General features: G+C 37.8%; 3 protein-coding genes and 2 pseudogenes across 3 annotated transcripts; 4 read left to right on the forward strand and 1 right to left on the reverse strand.

Annotated features, from left to right (window-relative positions):
• Nucleotides 1-58: 58 nt before the first annotated feature.
• Nucleotides 59-1,522, reverse strand: LOC149040723 (QRFP-like peptide receptor). Its single transcript, XM_089181761.1, has one exon. It carries the CDS (start codon nucleotides 1,520-1,522, stop codon nucleotides 482-484), a length of 1,041 nt encoding a protein of 346 aa, XP_089037887.1. The 3' UTR covers nucleotides 59-481.
• A 3,625-nt stretch (nucleotides 1,523-5,147) lies between these two features.
• Nucleotides 5,148-6,163, forward strand: LOC149040724 (RYamide receptor-like; annotated as a pseudogene).
• Nucleotides 6,164-8,357: 2,194 nt separating this feature from the next.
• Nucleotides 8,358-9,152, forward strand: LOC149040725 (neuropeptide SIFamide receptor-like). Its single transcript, XM_089181601.1, has one exon. The coding sequence runs from the start codon at nucleotides 8,358-8,360 to the stop codon at nucleotides 9,150-9,152; it is 795 nt and encodes a 264-aa protein (XP_089037727.1).
• A 5,647-nt stretch (nucleotides 9,153-14,799) lies between these two features.
• Nucleotides 14,800-15,813, forward strand: LOC149040726 (RYamide receptor-like). Its single transcript, XM_089181457.1, has one exon. It carries the CDS (start codon nucleotides 14,815-14,817, stop codon nucleotides 15,811-15,813), a length of 999 nt encoding a protein of 332 aa, XP_089037583.1. The 5' UTR covers nucleotides 14,800-14,814.
• Nucleotides 15,814-16,677: 864 nt separating this feature from the next.
• LOC149040727 (substance-K receptor-like) lies at nucleotides 16,678-17,925 on the forward strand (annotated as a pseudogene).
• The last annotated feature ends 2,207 nt before the right edge of the window (nucleotides 17,926-20,132 follow it).

The following is a 20,132-nucleotide window of genomic DNA, read 5'->3' on the forward strand; positions in this document are numbered from 1 at the left end:
CATCTCAACTTCAGCATAACGTATGAGAGCGGTGTCGAGTTCCAAATTTGCCGTCGGGGTTTCCGTTCTCAGTGAACGCAAATTTTTGGTCATTTTACGTTGAAGTTTTGCAGAGGACAGCTAAAAAAATGTAGGAAATTTTAAAACGCACGTACTGAGCTATTTGTTCTACTCATTAGACCTTTTGTTTTGCTCCGTCCTCTTCGGGGCCGTCTGAGTATGAGCATATTTCTGAGTTCGTAAAAATAAAGCCAGATCAGATGGGATAGTACAGAGAAGTAGATCATTCACTTAATTCACATCTATGACCATCTATGGCTTAAAAAAGGAATTTTTAATTTACACCCCAAACTATTGTACTGTTTTTACAAGCTCCAGTTTATCAAACTCTATTATATTTCTTTCAATTCTCCTCCTGCTTTTTCTTTTACTTTTCTTTCGAATTTTTATTTTCTTCTTCTAGATTCTCAGTTTTTGTTTTTTACAAGTTAGTGCTACATCTATAGTTCCTCAATTCAACTTTAGGGAATTCAACTCGATTAGTCCTGTACAAACAGCTGAGGATATTTTTAAGCCCCTGACGATAATTTCCACTGAAAATGAAACAGATCCAAGGATTTATAGCACAGTTTGATTGAGCAAGAAAATAACCAATATGTTTGAAGTATTGGAAACTACAAGATGATATCAAAATTTTGTCTGATGAATAGAAGCTTAGTAACATCCGGATGGCGGTAGGCATCCAGCACAATGTGAACACCAATACGACCGCAACAGACATCTTCAAAACATTTCTGTCCCTCTTCAAACGTTGCTCTCTTACATTTACTGATTGCTCGCCTGGGATCTTCTGGGATTTAATTTTGAGCACAATGGTGATGTAGAGTATGGCGATCAAAACTAAAGGAGCAAACCAAAATACAACGCTCAATGCCAAAATGTAGCTTTTATAGGGCAATGAATCTCCAAACGCGTCCTTCCATCGCAGCTCACACGCTGACCCATTTCGACTCTCGACAAGTTTCCAGGCAAACAGTTCTGGGGACTTGATAGCAATGGAGATGATCCAAGTGGCGAGAATAAAGAAACGACACAACTTAGAACTGATAAAGGGAGAACGGAAAGGAAATACCACAGCTCCAAAACGATCAACAGCCATCATAACCAGGCTTTGTATAGACACAAGAGTGGAAACGTCGACTGAGCAAGAAAAAAGTTTGCACATCACTTCGCCAAAAGGCCCGTCGATCAGCCAGAAATCGACGTACAACCCGGTCACAATACGTGGAAACAGGAAAATCGGAAATAGAAGATCGGACATGGCCATGTTTAGAATGAATAAGTTGATGGGTTTTCTTAGGGTTTTCGTCTTGTATACAACCAGTGCGATGAAGATGTTTCCAACCAGCGAAGCTACGAAGAGCACAAACAGAACTGTCGTTGTACCGGCTTTGGCTGCTGTTGAATCAAAGCAGCTCGTTTCTCGTGTTCCATTTGTGGTTGCGTTTACTTCTGTCAACATTTTTGTTGCTCAGAGATCCTGAGTGTCTTCCTCAGGTAGCACTTCTCTCGCGGGTTCTTTCACTCTATTTGAAAATATGTTTACTACACTCGATTTAAGGAAAAACGTCTGATCATTAACATATATATTACATTCTAAGCATCCCCAGCAACGGAGATATCATATGTGCTGTAATCCTCCAAAACGTCTTGAGTAGAATTGAAAAATAATACTGATCTTGTTCATGGCCTGTGTGAATTTTTTTCGTTTCAAATTACAAAAAGCTGAAAGCTGACGGGAAAACTTTGCATGGTCGCCTTTTGCAATACTATTTGCCGTTAACGTCACGCTTAACTCCTCTATTTTAGAACAACTTCCTTTCTCATACGTGATGATTCTGAGACAAGCTGTCAACTGTCATTCAACATCACTAAAATATTCTATTTCAGCACTCGTTATTCTATCACGTGCTTTATTCATGTTTGCCTTTAGATTCAGATCACGCCCAGCGTTGAACTACGTTTCTTAGAAATGACTTGTTTTTCCTCTTCAATATTTAAATGCATCTCTCTCAAGTTGTTGTTTTCACTTCTCGTCTTCCAATTCTGTCTGTAATCATACTCATGTTCAACAAATCGGACTCCCCCTTCGCAGTTGTTCGATTTTGTTAATTACTCGTGTGATTACAGACCACTATTAGACTCCACTCGGTCCCATTACCATTACTTATATGTTTCGCTTTCAATGGAAATTATCGTCGCGGCCCTAAGAATCTCTTTAGCTAATTTCTCTCTGGTTGATCTAAATGCTTTTTTGTAGTTTGAGCCCCGAGCTGTTGCATGTTAGCTCACCTGCCTACGATGTTTCTGGAGCAGATACACAATATATCAGCCTTACTGCTGATATATAACAAAAATGGGCTCATTAATACTACTTTTGAATAATGACATTGAGACGAGGTTTAAAGGTTGGGATACAACTCAATCGACCCCGCAAAAACAAAAAATAAACAGATATCTTGTCTACTGGTATTCTGGCACTTGCTCATTCAAAATGACCGGCCAAGGAGGTTGAAATAAACCAACATCTTCAAAATCCTCAGAAAAAAGTCACTTCAGACCGCACGACTTCATGTATATACCTAACTAGCAGCTCAAAGAATTTTTAAGAAAATTTGCATGACGGCTTAAGCTATTATTTAGAATAATTATGGCTTAATGATAGTTTGATATTTATAATTCTAGGTACATATTTTGTAAACATGTTTTTGTAGAGCGTTGTCGTTGAAATTTTCCCAAGAGGTAAAAGGATCAGATAGAAAATAAGATCGAATTGATCACATGTAGCCTCCAGTTAATAAAGACAAAACACATTATGTAACCACAGCTCTTTCATGACCATTGCGTTCACGAAAACTTAATGCGTATAAAAAAACGTATAATTAAAATCCTCTTTTTTTCACAATTAAAAGCAAGTTAACATATTTTTTGAATGAGTGTGCTTGAAATGGTTTTTAAACGAAGGGAAGATAATATAAGAAAAGATACGCATAACTTGACACACATTCCTCGCTTTTTGTTAGCTGATATAAGTTTTTCACGACTCATTGTGGGTGGGAAACTGACATCCGTCAATCGTCTGTTACGCAAATAGTAAGCAAACAAGCGATCAATTAACAAATACAAAAATCAGCATCAAGTTACTGAAGCACAAATTTATGATGTGTATTGAAAGCGTCAAAAAACCTTTACAGTTTTACACCGAATATACTGTTGCAATTGACAAAGATGTTTATAAATAAGGACATGCACGTTATTTTGTGGCAGATTCTTTCCACGAGGTAGTATCGCTTCTTTATAGCTAATTTTTACGACACAAAATAAAAAAATTTGATAACTAACAAGTTCTCAGGGAAGTCTCTCCTTTCCTTAAACTGAATGTTGTAATTACCAGCTATTTACATACACGTCAAGAGATGAAAACAGACTGAGAAAATGGAACTTTCTAAAACTGTTCCTGAGCCCTATGATATTTCTATTCAAAGTACAATTATCCAAGAAGAAGCTAACGTATGCAATTTAGAACAATAATAATATCTATGCAGATCATCACTGCCGTTCACTAAAAAAAAGATAGCGTTCAGAGCTGTTGGCTGAATGTCGGCAAATGTGACCGCAACGATGAATGGAACACAGGTACCGAGCTGCTTAAATCCAGTTACTGAGGGAAAGGGAATCGGATTAACCTTTGCTTACAGCTTTTATAAAATAACAAAATACAAAATAAAGACAGGAAAAAGTTAATAAGCGAGAAAGAAAAGAGTTTTTACTATGGGAAAAATCATTTGGATCTGTTCCTCATGGAAAACTAGATCCAACTCAGTAAAAGGAGTTGGACTAAAGAAAGTAAATGAAAGGTATTTGTCAGTAATCAGCTTTGTTTTGTTTATTGAGACTAAAGGTAGCCCCCCGAGAACTACTCAGTGCCAAAGCTTGGTTAAAGAAAGGAAAATTATCCTTTTCTTAAAACAACTTCAGGGATACGGTTCATCGAAACCGATATTTATTCTTTTTTACTCTTTCGTCCTTTTGTTCTTCTTTAATAGTCATATCACCCGGTACTTTGGTTTTACCGCGGGGACTGAATTTTCTTGCTCAGCGATGTTTACATTTTGAATAGATGGCCTCGCCGCGGCACAGAAGGTTAATGAGTGTATGCAATCGTTTAAGTCGGCTAAAGCAACAGAGATATCATCTTTGCTCGAATACAGAAACAAGATTAAAGGAAAAATCTACATCGTAAGCCATATGAATTCTGTCATGTAAATTTGTTAAATTATTACAAGTTCTCCTGGTGAATTATGAAACCATACCATTTTTCTCGCATATAGGAAATCGGCTTTGTCCCGGTGTTTCCTTCCCTTTTATTACAACTTCCTGAAAGTTTTCTTTAAAACTCCAACCAGTCTACTGAGCAACAAGCTCAGGCTAATTAAACTTTCGATGGCAACATAATCAAAAATAAATTCTGAATTGAAAAGAAGACTTATGAAGCCATACCATTTTTTATCGCACATAAGAAGTCGGCCTTATATTGTCCTGTACCCTTCCTTTTTGTTACGACTTCGTGAAAATTTTCTTTAATACTCCAGTAAGTTTACTAAGCAACAAGACTAATCAGTAAGTTCGAGGCTGGATTAAACTTTCGATGGCAACATAATTAAAAATAAATTCTGAATTGAAAAGAAGATTGTAGATCTTTTCGCTACCAGCTGTCAACCGTTATTCTATATCAGTAAACATCTGTGGCTGGGCTATTTCTAGAGCCATTGGAACAATACTGATAATGATTATATAAACTCATATAGGATGGGCTCCTGCTTATAAACTTGAGAAGATTGTCCCTTTTGCCGACAATATTTGAAAAAGCATATCGTTTGCGTAATTTCGGACAACAGCTGATTCCAACCATACTTTTCTTAGTTAGAGGTCTCAGGTGAAGACTGTCGATTTTCTAGAATTTTCCTAGGTGTGTTCATTAATTAAACATGTGAAAGTTTCATCTATATAAGATGGATAGGCTGTGTTTTCATCCAGTCGAGTTTAGGTACCCACCGCAAGGCTGCTGGCTGAAGAAAAACCTGATCTCTTGGTATCGAAAAATGTCTGCAAACGTGACAGCAATGGTGAATGGAACACAGTCCATGTCGAGCTGCTTCAACCCCACAGCGACAAGAATTGGAGGAACCTTCGCCTACTGTCTGCTATTTGTTGTGTCGCTGGCTGCGAATACCTTCATTGGAATAATTGTCTATAGGACGAAAACTATGAGAACACCAATCAACATTTTGATTGTCAACATGGCACTCTCCGATCTGTTGTTCCCGATTTTCAGCTTTCCTCGAATTCTTGTAGAGATAAACACGGCTGGCTACTGGCTGGTCAGCGGTCCCTTTGGCCAAGCGGCGTGTAAACTGAGTTCCTTCGCTGGAGATGTCTCAACTCTAGTGTCAACTCAGAGCCTGTTGTTGATCGCAGTGGATCGATTTGGGGCTGTAGTATTTCCTCTCCGTTCCCCACTGATTAGTTCAAAGCAGTGCCGGTACTTCATTCTCGTCATTTGGATCATCGCCATGGCAGTCCATTGTCCATATTTGATCGCCTTTAAAGTTCTTGAGTATTCAGAAGGGCTAGTTTGTTGGTTGCAGTGGAATGACACATTTGGAGAGTCCCTATCGCAGCAAACCTACATACTGGGATTGATCGTTGTTACCATCTATGTCCCTTTTTGGTTTTGATTTCCATACTTTATATTGTCATTGCCTTAAGAATTAAATCGCAGAAGATTCCTGGGGAACAATCACCTAACGCAAGAGAAAGGCGTTTGAAGAAAGAAAGAAATGTTCTTAATATGTCCGTTGCCATTGTCTTGGTGTTCGCCGTATGCTGGTTGCCACTCAGCATCTGCCTCTTACTGTTCTTTTATTCATCAAACATAGCTATATGGTCATCTTGTGGCATGCAATACTTTGAAACTATTGCCTTTCTTCTGGCGCGCTCGTACTGTGCTGTAAACCCTTGCATATGTTTCATCTTCAGTGGTAATTATCGTCAAGGTCTCAAGAATCTCATCGGTTGTTTTCCTACAGGCGAAGCTGCTTAGTTATCGTTTCCTCCCCAGCCTTCTGCATGCTGTTTGGATTTATACGCGCATTGATGTGGCTGAACATGCCCACCGGTTCTTTATCCCTATTCATAGAGAATTTGAGCAGAGACATTTTGGAGACGCAGGCAGCAACAGGAGAAAGAATAAAACTAAATCTGGCGCGATTTGACACTGATTCATCGACCGTAAGGAATAAGAACTTTTAACTTGCAGCTGCCGTCCGCGTCTGCCGTTGATGCTTAAGCTCCCTAATAACTACAATTACGAAGTAGTTGGTGCAGCGAAACCCATCTATCAACTGATTTACTGTTTAGTGACAGTACACTTTCCACATTTTACAACTCTGGCCATCTCTTTCTGACTTGTTGAAACTGTTCGTAATCCCTTTTAGAAGAGCCTCGCTATATTGCTTCTGAAATTTTTGACTTGGCACCCGAAAAAAGACAGCCCGTACGTATTTTCAATTGGTCAGGCAAAGTGACAATAGACGTTGTTGAGATAATGTGGGATCTCCTTAAAACACACGCCAGCGGCAACGCGTAATAAATTAAAGAAAAACTTTAGAGCTGAAGTTAATCAGAAAGGGAATACTGTAAACGTTGTAGCGGCAACGTGTATTAAATTAAAGAAGAAGCTTTAGAGTTGGATATAATCAGAAAGGGAATACTGTAAACGTTGTAGCGGCAACGCGTAATTGATTAAAGAAGAAGCTTCCGTGCGCACAATTCTTGGTACCTTCCGCCCAGTTTGCTCATGCAAGCCAGTTTCCTTCAAACGCCGTTTTAGGCCGTTTTAATGCCCAACGGTTAACCCGATCGAGAGCCTCTAAGCGGAGTATAACTTATTCAATATTTCCTTACAATCTCGAAATTCACTGCCTATGGTATATCTTCGCGTATTGTTATTATTTGCCATTTTGTGGCGAAATAAACTAAATACTTGCTGAAAATTAATAAAATCAAATTAGCGCCCACCTCGAATAAGCGGTTACTCTGAAGGTCTAAAAATGTATTAAGCGCCCAGGGCGTTTACTGAAAAAAAATACTGCGATCCTTGTTTTACGCACATGCACGACGTCGATTTAACCACGAACTTATATGAGAATTCGTTGTCGGCGGAAAACTGCAATCTCTTCCTGATAGATTATGCTGATGTTTTGAAATTGACTTTCATTACTGAGAGTTTTGCTAAAACGCAGCTTTTGAAAGGCTAACCCCAAACACTTAAAGTAAAGAGTGCTTCATCATGCTTCATGAGTGATAATCTCTCAGTGGTTTTATTTTGTCTTAAAAGTGTTCCGTGGACTGGTAACGAATTAGCAGGTGATAACGTAGAAAACTGTCAAACTTTCTTCTAGATTTCTTCTACTTTTCGGCTCCACCATAGTTGCCGACGTGTCTTCACAGTTTTCTACGTCACAGCTATGTAATATGATCGTTTTGGCCGCGCGCTTCATGGCGATACTTTTTGGCCGCCAAATCCTACTTTGAATGCACAAAAAATTGGTCAAGAAGAACTCTCTAGGCGCTGAGGTCGATTATTTCTAACTTTAAAAACAGCTATTAACCGGAAAATGCAAAAAAAAAAATTGTCGTGTCATAGGCACTCTAAGACACGATCTATGACAACAAACCCAAACAATTTAAAAATTCAAACATCCCTTTTACAATTTCTTTTTTCACCTGCCGAAATGAGTTAAAGAATTCTAGGTAATTAGAGTTAAAGTGCCCATGACACGAAATTTTTTTGGCGTAAATATTTAGCTTATTATGTGTACAAACCAATTCCCATAAAAGAAAAATTGCAAAAAACTTAAAACTCGGTTTCTTCGGGCCCTAAAGCACTTTTATTTTGTCGTAAAAGTGTCCCGTGGACAGGTAACGAATTAGCGGGTGATAACGTAGAAAATTGTGAAACTTTCTTTGAGATTTCTCCTACTTTCCGGCTCCACCATAGTTGCTGACGGCAATTTTAAAAACAGCTATTAACTGGAAAATGCAAACAAAATTTCGTGATCTATAAACAAACCCAAATAAAGACCTAAAATAATTGGTTTCAGTGTGCATCATCAAAATGAAATATTCAAATTTTCACATCACTTCCACAGCAAGCGGTAATACATATAGAGGTGTTTGTGACTTCCATAAGATCATACTTGACTTTAACGGTGACTGAAGAACGCGTCTACGAAATGTCCACGAACTTGAGCGCAACAATGAATGGAACTCAGCCGTCGAACTGCTATAATCCCACAGCATTGAGGATTGGGCACACAATTGCTTACTGCGTAATATTTATTATTTCTGTGGTTGGAAATTCCTTTGTTGGAATAATTGTTTACAAGACAAAAACCATGCGAAAACCCATCAACAATCTAATTGTGAACATGGCTATGTCAGACCTACTGTTTCCGATATTCTTGATCCCGAAAACTGTAGTAGAGATACATGACGATGATTGGTCCATTAGAGGCCATCTTGGCGAGGTTTTGTGTAAGCTCGCTCCTTTTTCAGCCGATCTCTCCTCTGCTGTGTCAATTCAGAGCCTTGTGCTGATAGCAGTGGATCGATTTGTAGCTGTGGTATTTCCCCTCCGTTCTCCACTCTTTAGTTCAAAATTGTATCGCTTCTTTATTCTCGCCACGTGGATCATTGCCATGGCTACATCCATCCCGTATCTGGTCGCGTTCAAGCTGGTCGAATATGATCATGAGTACAAGTGTGTGCGGCAATCGATTCGTGTTTTTGACGATTCCTCGTCGGTGACAAAATACTTTATGGCACTTTTTATTGCATTTTTTTATATTTCCTTCGTTCTGATGTTTATTCTATATCTTGCCATTTTTTTGAAACTGAAGTCCCAGAGAGGACCAGGCGAACACTCAATGAACGCTCAAATTCAGCGCTTGAGAAGGGAGAGAAATGCGCTGAAGCTTTCCATTGCTATTGTGATCACAGGTACCGAACTGCTTAAATCCAGTTACTGAGGGAAAGAGAATCGGATTCAACTTTGCTAACAGCTTTTATAAAATAAAAAATAAATAAATAAAGACAGGAAAAAAGTTAATAAGCGAGTAAGGAAAGAAGTTTTTACTGTGGGAAAAATCTTTTGGATCTGTTCCTCATGCAGAACTAAATCCAACTATTACCGTCTTTATTTTGTATTTTGTTATTTTCTTCCCCTGCGAGGCGTGATCTGAATTAAAAAGGCAATAAAATTAAGCAGATGACTGGAAAGCAAATACTGATATAGCGTTATTTGTTGAATAACGTTTGACAGCTGGTTCCGTGTGATGACAGCCTATAATTATTGAAGGAAAATGTTCCAAGACGTAGTGCACAGTATTTTAAAGGATTATGGAGAAACCAAGAGTTTCTTTTGAGAAAAACCCAGTAAACTGAAAAATTTAATTTTACTGTTTTCCGTTGCCATCAACGACCGCATAAACGCACTTATGTTAAGTGCTCTGGTGAGGTCATTAATTCAAGGTGTAAATATTACTGAGTGGCAAATGTCATGAAGACCCCGAGGTAAAAGCAACTTACAAAGTGGCCGGTGATATGAGTGCTAAGGAAGGAATTGATGAAGTTTAAATAGCGCAAAATTTCTTTCAATTCTCGATCAATTTTTTTTCCTAATTCAGTCAAACCCCAATGTCCCATGTACTTCTTTGATATCTCTTTTTATTTCTGACGCCAAAGAATAGACAGATGTTATTCTTTCTATTGCTCTCAATATATTTTGATCCCTTCAAGCAAAATTATGCTGCTTTGTCTTTGTCATACAGTTCTTATTTTAAAAGTTGGGTTCAGAGCCAAAGATTGGTTAAAAAAAGGGAAATTATCGTTTGCCTAAAATAACCTCAGGGGTACGGTTCATCGAAACCGATATTTATTCTTTTTTTACTCTTTAGTCTTTTTGTTATTCGTTGATAGTCGTATCACCTGTTCTTTGTTTTACCGCGGAGACTGAAATTTGTCGCTCAGCGATGTTTACATTTTGAATAGATGGCCTCGCCGAGGTACATATGGTTGGTGAGCTTATGCAGTCGTTTAAGTCAACTATTTATTATCCATTCGCTATTATGCTTTTTAAACTGAAAGAAAGAAAATGCAAAATTTTTACAGAGCGCTAGCGGCTTTACGCGATACAAATGGCCGGAATACGTTGATTAAAAAGCTGTCACCGTCGAGAGAATTTCGAAACCCGTTAAATAGAAAGTGACTTATTAATTGAGCTGACAGTTGGAAATCCCCAAAAGGAATGTTTACACGAAAAGTAGTCTCGCAATATGCAAAGGTGTTTGAAGATAAAGACCGATCAATTAAGTTATTATGACAGAGATAATTTACCATAAGGTTGTTTTTTACCTATTGTTTTTGTAGTTAAATAGGGCGAGTGATAGGTTTGTTATTATCTAAAAAGTCATTTCAAAGCAGTCACAACATGAATCAAGAAGAACATGGAACTTCAATTTCTAAGATTGATCTTTTCCAGCACTAGTCATTTAAGTTGGCGCTAAACTTAAATGATCCGCTCAGCTGAAGAGAAGTTTCGTGAACAAAGCGCCATCAAGCAAAAGCTTATCGGATTCAAATCGCTAACTAGGGTTGAGCCCTGTGCATAAAAATTGTGTCAATACCGACATATTTCATCGGGAGGTCTTTCAAAAGACAGTTATTAAGTGGCGTTTTCAATGCAAACATTTGAACCAAATGACCACTGAGAAAAATAAAAATTACTGAAACCATCAATTCGTACCACGAAAGATCTTAATATGTGAACTGGAATCGGGAAACTACTATACATGTTGTATTTCAAAACGTGATACCTTTTAACCTTAAACAATCCTAACGGCAAGAACATGTAGTTTAACAAATGAATTTATATTTTTAGTTGGGGTTTTGCGAAGTCTACAAATGGGTAGATATGTTTACCGTCACCTACAGCGCCACATCTCAACTTCAGCATAACGTATGAGGGCGGTATCGAATTCTAAATTTGCCGTCGGGGTTTCATCAAGGCTTTAAGAGTCTCTTTAGCTGATTTCTTTCTGGTTGACCTAGATGCTTTTTAAACCGAAAGAGAGAAAATGCTAAATATTTTATGGAGCGGCTTTACACGATATAAATGGCCGGAATACGTCGATTGAAAAGCTGTCACCGTTACAAGAATTTCGAAAGTCTTTGAGCAGACAGCGACTTATTGATTAAGCTGACAGTTGGATAGCTGGCAGTTCTTTCTGGTTGACCCATATGCTATGTTGTAGTTTGAGCCCCCGAGCTGTTGCATGTTCGCTCACTAGCTTACGATGTTTCTGGTGCAGGTACACAATATGTCAGCTTTACTGCTGATATATAACAGAAATGGGCTAATTAATACGACTTTGAAGTGAAACTCCTTCTTTGAATAGTCACGAACGAAGTTTAAAGATTGGGATACAACTCAATCGACCCGCTAAAAAATATATGTATATAAAATATCTTGTCTACTGGTATTCTGGCACTTATTAATTCAAAATGACCGGTTAAGGAAGTTGAAATAAACCAGGATCTTCAAACTCCTTAGAAAAACTCACTTCAGACCGCAAGACTTCGTGTCTATACCTAACTGGCAACTCAAAGAATTTTTAAGAAAATTTTTATGACGGCTTAAACCGTTATTTAGAATAATTATGGCTTAATGATCGTTTGATATATATAATTCTAGGTACATATTTTGTAAACACTTTTTGTAGAGCGCTGTCGTTGAAATTTTTCCAAGAGGTTAAAGGATCAGATAAAAAAATAAGATCGAATTGATCACATGTAGCATCCAGTAAATAAAGACAAAACATATTAAATAACCACAGCCCTTTCATGACTTTTGTGTTCGCGAAAAATTAACCCGACCTCGCCTTGTTATATATACCAGAAAACATATAATTAAAATCCTCTTTTTTCACAAAGAAAAGAAAGTTAACTTATTGTTTGAATGAGTGTGCTTGAAATAGGTTTAAACGAAGAGACGAAATTATATGGAGAGCAATAGAAAGAACAACATCTGTTTATTCTTTGGCATGAGAAATAAAAGGAGATGTCAAAGAAGTACATGGGACATTAGGGTTGACTGAATTAAGAAAACAAAATTGATCTAGAATTGAAAGAAATGTTGCGCTATTTAAACTTCATCAATTCCTTCATTAGCACTCATATCACCTCCACTTTGTAATTTGCTTTTACCTTTGGGAGTGCATGACATTTGTCGCTCAGTGATATTTACACCTTGAATAAATGACCTCACAAGAGCACTTAACATAAGTGCGTTTATGCGGTCGTTTATGGCAACGGAAAACGGTAAAATTAAATTTTTCAGTTTAATAAGTTTTTTCTCAAAAGAATCTCTTGGTTTCTCTGTGATCCTTTAACATACTGCATACTACATTCTACAACATTTTCCTTCACTTATTATAAGCTGTCATCACATGAAACCAGCTGTCAAATGTTATTCAACAAATAACGCTATTTCAGTTTTTGCTTTCCAGTCGTTTGCTTAAGTTTTATTGCCTTTTTAATTTAGATCACGCCTCGCAGGGGAAGAAAACAGCCAGCTTTCATTTTAACTTCATTTATTTCCCCGTTTCCCACTCCTCAATTACCAGGCCGTTCTCGCACACACATTCCTCGCTTTTTGTTAGCTGATATTAGTTTTTCACGACTCATTCTGGCTTGGAAACTGACATCCGTCAATCGTCTGGTACAAAAATAGTATGCAAACAAGCGGTCAATTAAAAAATACAAAAATCAGCATCAAGTAACTGAAGCACAAATTTATGATACGTATTGAAAGCGTACAAAAACCTTTACAGTTTTACGCCGAAAATACTGTAGCAATTAACAAAGATGTTTATAAATAAGGACATGCATGTTATTTTGTGGCAGATTATTTCCACGAGGTAATATCGCTTCTTTACAGCTAATTTTTTACGAAACAAAATAAAAAATGCGATAACTAATAAATTCTCAGGGAAGTCTCTCCTTTCCTTAAACTGAATGTTGTAATTACCAGCTGTTTACATACACGTCAAGAGAAGAAAATAGACTGAGAAAATGGAACTTTCTAAAACTTTCCTGAGGCCAATGATATTTCTATTTAAAGTAGAATTATCCAAATGAGATCATTCCCAACTCTTTCATCCGAGGTAACTACAGTTGTAGATACTTTTGCTAATCAAAATGAAGGTTCAGGTACATCTGTCGATATTCTTAAATTTCGGGAGAAGCTAACGTATGCAATTTAGTACAATATTAATATCTATGCAAATCATCACTGCGTTCACTTAAAAAAAGAGCGTTCAGAGCTGTTGGCTGAATGTCGGCAAATGTGATCGCAACGATGAATGGAACACAGGTAACGAGCTACTTAAATCCAGTTACTGAGGGAAAGGGAATCGGATTAACCTTTGCTTACAGCTTTTATAAAATAACAAAATACAAAATAAAGACAGGAAAAAGTTAATAAGCGAGTAAGTAAGTTTTTACTATGGGAAAAATCATTTGGATCTGTTCCTCATGGAAAACTAGATCCAACTCAGTAAAAGAAGTTGGACTAAAGAAAGTAAATGAAAGGTATTTGTCAGTAATCAGCTTTGTTTTGTTTATTGAGACTAAAGGTAGCCCCCCGAGAACTACTCAGTGCCAAAGCTTGGTTAAAGAAAGGAAAATTATCCTTTTCTTAAAACAACTTCAGGGATACGGTTCATCGAAACCGATATTTATCCTTTTTTACTCTTTTGTCCTTTTGTTCTTCTTTGATAGTCATATCACCTGTACTTTGGTTTTACCGCGGGGACTGAATTTTGTTGCTCAACGATGTTTACATTTTGAATAGATGGCCTCGCCGCGGCACAGAAGGTTAATGAGTGTATGCGATCGTTTAAGTCGGTTAAAGCAATGGAGATATCATCTTTGCTCGAATACAGAAACAAGATTAAAGGAAAAATTTACATTGTAAGCCATATGAATTCTGTCACGTAAATTTGTTAAATTATTACAAGTTCTCCTGGTGACTTATGAAACCATACCATTTTTCTCGCATATAGGAAATCGGCTTTGTCCCGGCTGTTTCCTTCCCTTTTATTACAACTTCCTGAAAGTTTTCTTTAAAACTCCAACCAGTCTACTGAGCAACAAGCTCAGGCTAATTAAACTTTCGATGGCAACATAATTAAAAATAAATTCTGAATTGAAAAGAAGATTGTAGATCTTTTCGCTACTAGCTGTCAACCGTTATTCTATATCAGTAAACATCTGTGGCTGGGCTATTTCTGGAGCCATTGGAACAATATTGATAATGATTATATAAACTCATATAGGATGGGCTCCTGCTTATAAACTTGAGAAAATTGTCCCTTTTGCCGACAATATTTGAAAAAGCATATCGTTTGCTTAATTTCGGACAACAGCTGATTCCAACCATACTTTTCTTAGTTAGAGGTCTCAGGTGAAGACTGTCGATTTTCTAGAATTTTCCTAGGTATGTTCATTAATTAAACATGTGAAAGTTTGATCTATATAAGATGGATAGGCTGTGTTTTCAATCAAGTCGAGTTTAGGTACCCACCGCAAGGCTGCTGGCTGAAGAAAAACCTGATCTCTTGGTATCGAAAAATGTCTGCAAACGTGACAGCAATGGTGAATGGAACACAGTCCATGTCGAGCTGCTTCAACCCCACAGCGAGAAGAATTGGTGAAACCTTCGCCTACTGTCTGCTATTTGTTGTGTCGCTGGCTGCGAATACCTTCATTGGAATGATTGTCTATAGGACGAAAACTCTGAGAACACCAATCAACATTTTGATTGTAAACATGGCACTCTCCGATCTGTTGTTCCCGATTTTCTACTTTCCTCCAATTCTTGTAAGGTTAAACACGGCCGGCCACTGGCTGGTTGGCGGTCCCCTTGGCCAAGCGGTGTGTAAACTGAGTCCCTTCGCTGCAGATGTCTCAATTCTAGTGTCAGTTCAGAGCCTATTGTTGATCGCAGTGGATCGATTTGGGGCTGTAGTATTTCCTCTCCGTTCCCCACTGATCAATTCAAAGCAGTGCCGGTACTTCATTCTCGTCATTTGGATCGTCGCCATGGCAGTCCATTGTCCATATTTGATCGCCCTGAAAGTTGTCGAGTATCCAGAGGGGCTGTTTTGTTGGTGGCAGTGGAATGATACATTTGGAGAGTCCCTATCGCAGCAAACCTACGTACTGGGATTGATCGTTGTTACCAACTATGTCCCTTTGGTTTCTATTTCCATGCTTTATTTTGCCATTGCCTTAAGAATTAAATCGCATAAGATTCCAGGGGAGCAATCAGCTAACGCAAGAGAGCGGCGTTTGAAGAAAGAAAGAAATGTTCTTAAAATGTCCGTTGCCATTGTCTTGGTGTTCGCCGTATGCTGGTTGCCATTCAGCATCAACACCTTGCTGTTCCTTTATTCATCAAACATGGCTATATGGCCATCTTGTGGCATGCAATACTTTGGAACTATTGCCTTTCTTCTGATGTGCTCGTACTGTGCTGTAAATCCTTGCATCTGTTTTATCTTCAGTGGTAATTATCGTCAAGGTCTCAAGAATCTCTTCGGTTGTTTTCCTACAGGCGAAGCTGCTTAGTTATCGTTTTCTCCCCAGCCTTCTGCATGCTGTTTGGATTTATCTGCGCATTGATGTGGCTGAACATGCCCACCAGTTCTTTATCCCTATTTATAGAGAATTTGAGCAGAGACGTTTTTGAGACACGGGCGGCAACAGGAGAAAGAATGGAACTAAATCTGGCGCGATTTGACGCTAATTCATCGACCCCAAGAAATAAGAACTTTTAACTTGCGGCTGCCGTCCGCGTCTGCCGTTGATGCTTAAGCTCCCTAATAACTACTCTAACGAAGTAGCTGGTGCGGCCTAACCCATCCATCAACTGATTTACTGTTTAGTGACAGTAAACTTTCCACATTTTACAACTCTGGTCATCTTTTTCTGACTTGCTGAAACTGTTCGTAATCCCTTTTAGAAGAGCCTCGCTATATTGCTTCTGAAATTTTTGACTTGGCACCCGAAAAAAGACAGCCAGTATGTATTTTCAACTGGTCAGGGAATACTGTAAACGTTGTAGCGGTAACGCGTTATTAATTAAATAAGAAGCTTTAGGGTTGGAGTTAATCAGAAAGGGAACTGTAAACGTTGTAGCGGCAAAGTGTAATAAATTAAAGAAGAAGCTTTGGCGTTGGAGTCTAACGGTTAACCCAATCGAGAGCCTCTATTAAATATTTCCTTACAATCTCGAAATTCACTGCCTATGGCGCATTTTCGCGTATTGTTATTATTTATCATTTTGTGGCGAAATAAACTAAATACTTGCTGAAAATGAAAAAAATCAAATAAGCGCCCTTCTCGAATAAGCGCTCACTCTAAGGGTCTCAAAATGTATTAAGCGCCTAGGGCGTTTACTCGAATAAATAAGGTGATCCTTGTTTTACGCACATGCACGACGTCGATTTAACCACGAACTTATATAAGAATTCATTGTCGGCGGAAAACTGCGATCCCTGCGATCCCTGATAGATTATACTGATGTTTTGAAAGTGACTTTCATTACTAAGAGTTTTGCTAGAATGCAGCTTTTAACAGGCTAAGCCCAAACACTAAAAGTAAAGAGTGCTTCATCATGCTTCAGAGTGATAATCTCTCAGTGGTTTTATTTTGTCTTAAAAGTGTCCCGTGGACTGGTAACGAATTAGCGGGTGATAACGTAGAAAACTGTGAAACTTTCTTCTAGATTTCTCCTTCTTTCCGGCTCCACCAGAGTTGCCGACGGCAATTTTAAAAACAGCTGTTAACTGGAAAATGTAAACAAAATTTCGTGATCTATGACAACAAACCCAAATAAAGACCTAAAATAATTGGTTTCAGTGTGAATCATCAAAATAAAATATTCAAATGTTCACATCACTTCCACAGCAAGCGGTAATACATATAGAGGTGTTTGTGACTTCCATAAGATAATACTTAACTTTAACGGTGACTGAAGAACGCGTCTTCGAAATGTCCACGAACTTGAGCGCAACAATGAATGCAACTCTGCTGTGTCAATTCAGAGCCTTGTGCTCATAGCAGTGGATCGATTTGTAGCTGTGGTATTTCCCCTCCGTTCCCCGCTCTTCAGCTCAAAATTGTACCGCTTCTTTATTCTCGCCACGTGGATCATCGCCATGGCTATATTCATCCCGTATCTGGTCGCGTTCAAGCTGGTCGAATATGATCATGAGTACAAGTGTGTGCGGCAATGGATGCGTGTTTTTGACGATTCCTCGTCGGTGACAAAATACTTTATGGCACTTTTTTAATGCATCTTTTTATATTCCCTTCGTTCTGATGTTTATTCTATATCTTGTGAATTTTTTGAAACTGAAGTCCCAGAGAGGACCAGGCGAACACTCAATGAACGCTCAAATTCAGCGCTTGAGAAGGGAGAGAAATGCGCTGAAGCTTTCCATTGCTATTGTGTTAGGGTTCGCTGTATGCTGGATTCCATTCAGTATTTTTGCATTAGTACGTATGTTTGCAGATGAAAACAATGCTACAATGTCCTGTGGATTCAAACAGTTATTAGAGCAAGTTGCTCTGCTACTGAGTCGAACAAATAGCGCTATGAACCCCTCCATCTGTTTTATTTTCAGTGGAAATTATCGCCAAGGTCTTAAGAATCTCCTCGGCTGCTGAGTGAGTTGCCAGGGCTAATAAAGATGCAATGTATCATGGCAGCCGCTTTAGAATATAATAAGAATTGTTTGTAAACTGAACTGAAACTAAATTAAATACATCATTATGAAAAGCAAAGAACATCCACACTTAAGGGTTTAGAATCGAATCTGTTGCCGTAAAAACATTTTTTTCCTTGGGGTGAACCGTTGATATGCATTAAGGAATTCTATCAACGTTGCATTAGAAACAACTATGAATAAAACATATTAATTAAGTAGTATCTGATAAAATCTTACAGTCATGTGCATTAGAAAGGGTTTTAATTCCTGTCGGATATAGAATATCATCTTCATTTGGATTATATTATAAATACTATACAGAACACAGGGAGAAAGTTATCACTTTATCAATCACTTTATCGTAGATATGACCATATCAGATGTATTAATCCAAATTTTCTAGATTCCAAACGCTCAATCACCAACTTTGTTTCGTGAGGAAACATTTACTGTGCATCATATATTGCTTACTTCTGGTAAGAATACAATGTAAGAAAGTTTTTAATTTAGCCTCGTTTGTTCAAACAGGTGCTCATACTGGTTAAACATTGGCAAACACTTACATGGAGTTTCAAAAATAGGATATCGAATGTCGGTGAACGTGACCACAACGATGAATGGAACACAGGTACCGAGCTGCTTAAATCCAGCTACTGAGGGAAAGAGAATCGGATTCAACTTTGCTAACAGCTTTTATAAAATAAAAAATAAATAAATAAAGACAGGAAAAAAGTTAATAAGAGAGCAAGGAAAGAAGTTTTTACTGTGGGAAAAATCTTTTGGATCTGTTCCTCATGCAGAACTAAATCCAACTCAGTAATGTATATACCGTCTTTATTTTGTATTTTGTTATTTTCTTCCCCTGCGAGGCGTGATCTGAATTAAAAAGGCAATAAAATTAAGCAAATGACTGGAAAGCAAATACTGAAATAGCGTTATTTGTTGAATAACGTTTGACAGCTGGTTCCGTGTGATGACAGCCTATAATGATTGAAGGAAAATGTTCCAAGATGTAGTGCACAGTATTTAAAAGGATTATAGAGAAACCAAGAGTTTCTTTTGAGAAAAACCCAGTAAACTGAAAAATTTAATTTTACTGTTTTCCGTTGCCATCAACGACCGCATAAACGCACTTATGTTAAGTGCTCTGGTGAGGTCATTTATTCAAGGTGTAAATATTACTGAGTGGCAAATGTCATGAAGACCCCGAGGTGAAAGCAAATTACAAAGTGGCCGGTGATATGAGTGCTATGGAAGGAATTGATGAAGTTTAAATAGCGCAACATTTCTTTCAATTCTCGATCAATTTTTTTTTCCTAATTCAGTCAAACCCTAATGTCCCAGGTACTTCTTTGATATCTCTTTTTAGTTCTCATGCCAAATAATAAACAGATGTAATTCTTTCTAATGCTCTCAAAATATTTTGATCCCTTCGTTTAAAAACCATTTCAGACACACTCATTCAAACAATCTGTTAACTTGCTTTTAATTGTGAAAGAAGAGGATTTTAATCATATGTTTTCGGGTATAACAAGGTGCGGACGGGTTAAGTTTTCGCGAACACAATGGTCATGAAAGAGCTGTGGTTACGTACTTTGTTTTGTCTTAATTAAGTGGAGGCTACATGCGATCGATTCGATCTTATTTTTTATCTGATACTTTAACCTCTTGGGAAAATTTCAACGACAGCAGTCTACAAAAACATGTTTACAAATATGTAACTAGAATTATGTGTATAACATGATCATTAAGCCATAATTATTCTAAATAACGGTTTAAGCCGCTATGCAAATTTCCCTAAAAGTCGTGCGATCTGAAGTGACTTTTTTGGGAAAAAATTAATAAGCGAGTAAGGAAGGAGTTTTTACCATGGGGAAAAATCTTTTGGATCTGTTTCTCATGGAAACCAGATCCAGCTCAGTAAAAGAAGTTGGGCTAAAGATAGTAAATGAAAGCTATTTGTTAGTAATCAGCTTTGTTTTGTTTATTGAGACTCTAGTTAGCCCCCCGAGACCTGCTCAGAGCCAAAGATTGGTTAAGGAAGGAGAAATTATCCTTTTCTTAAAACCTATTCAGGGATACGGTTCATCGAAACCGATATTTTTTTTTTTTTCGCTCTTTCGTCCTTTTGTTCTTCTTTGAAAGTCATATTACCTGTACTTTGGCTTCACGGCG

The sequence above is a fragment of the Pocillopora damicornis genome, chromosome 9, assembly GCF_964200805.1.
Source record: "Pocillopora damicornis chromosome 9, jaPocDami1.2, whole genome shotgun sequence".
Taxonomy (NCBI): Eukaryota; Metazoa; Cnidaria; class Anthozoa; order Scleractinia; family Pocilloporidae; genus Pocillopora; species Pocillopora damicornis.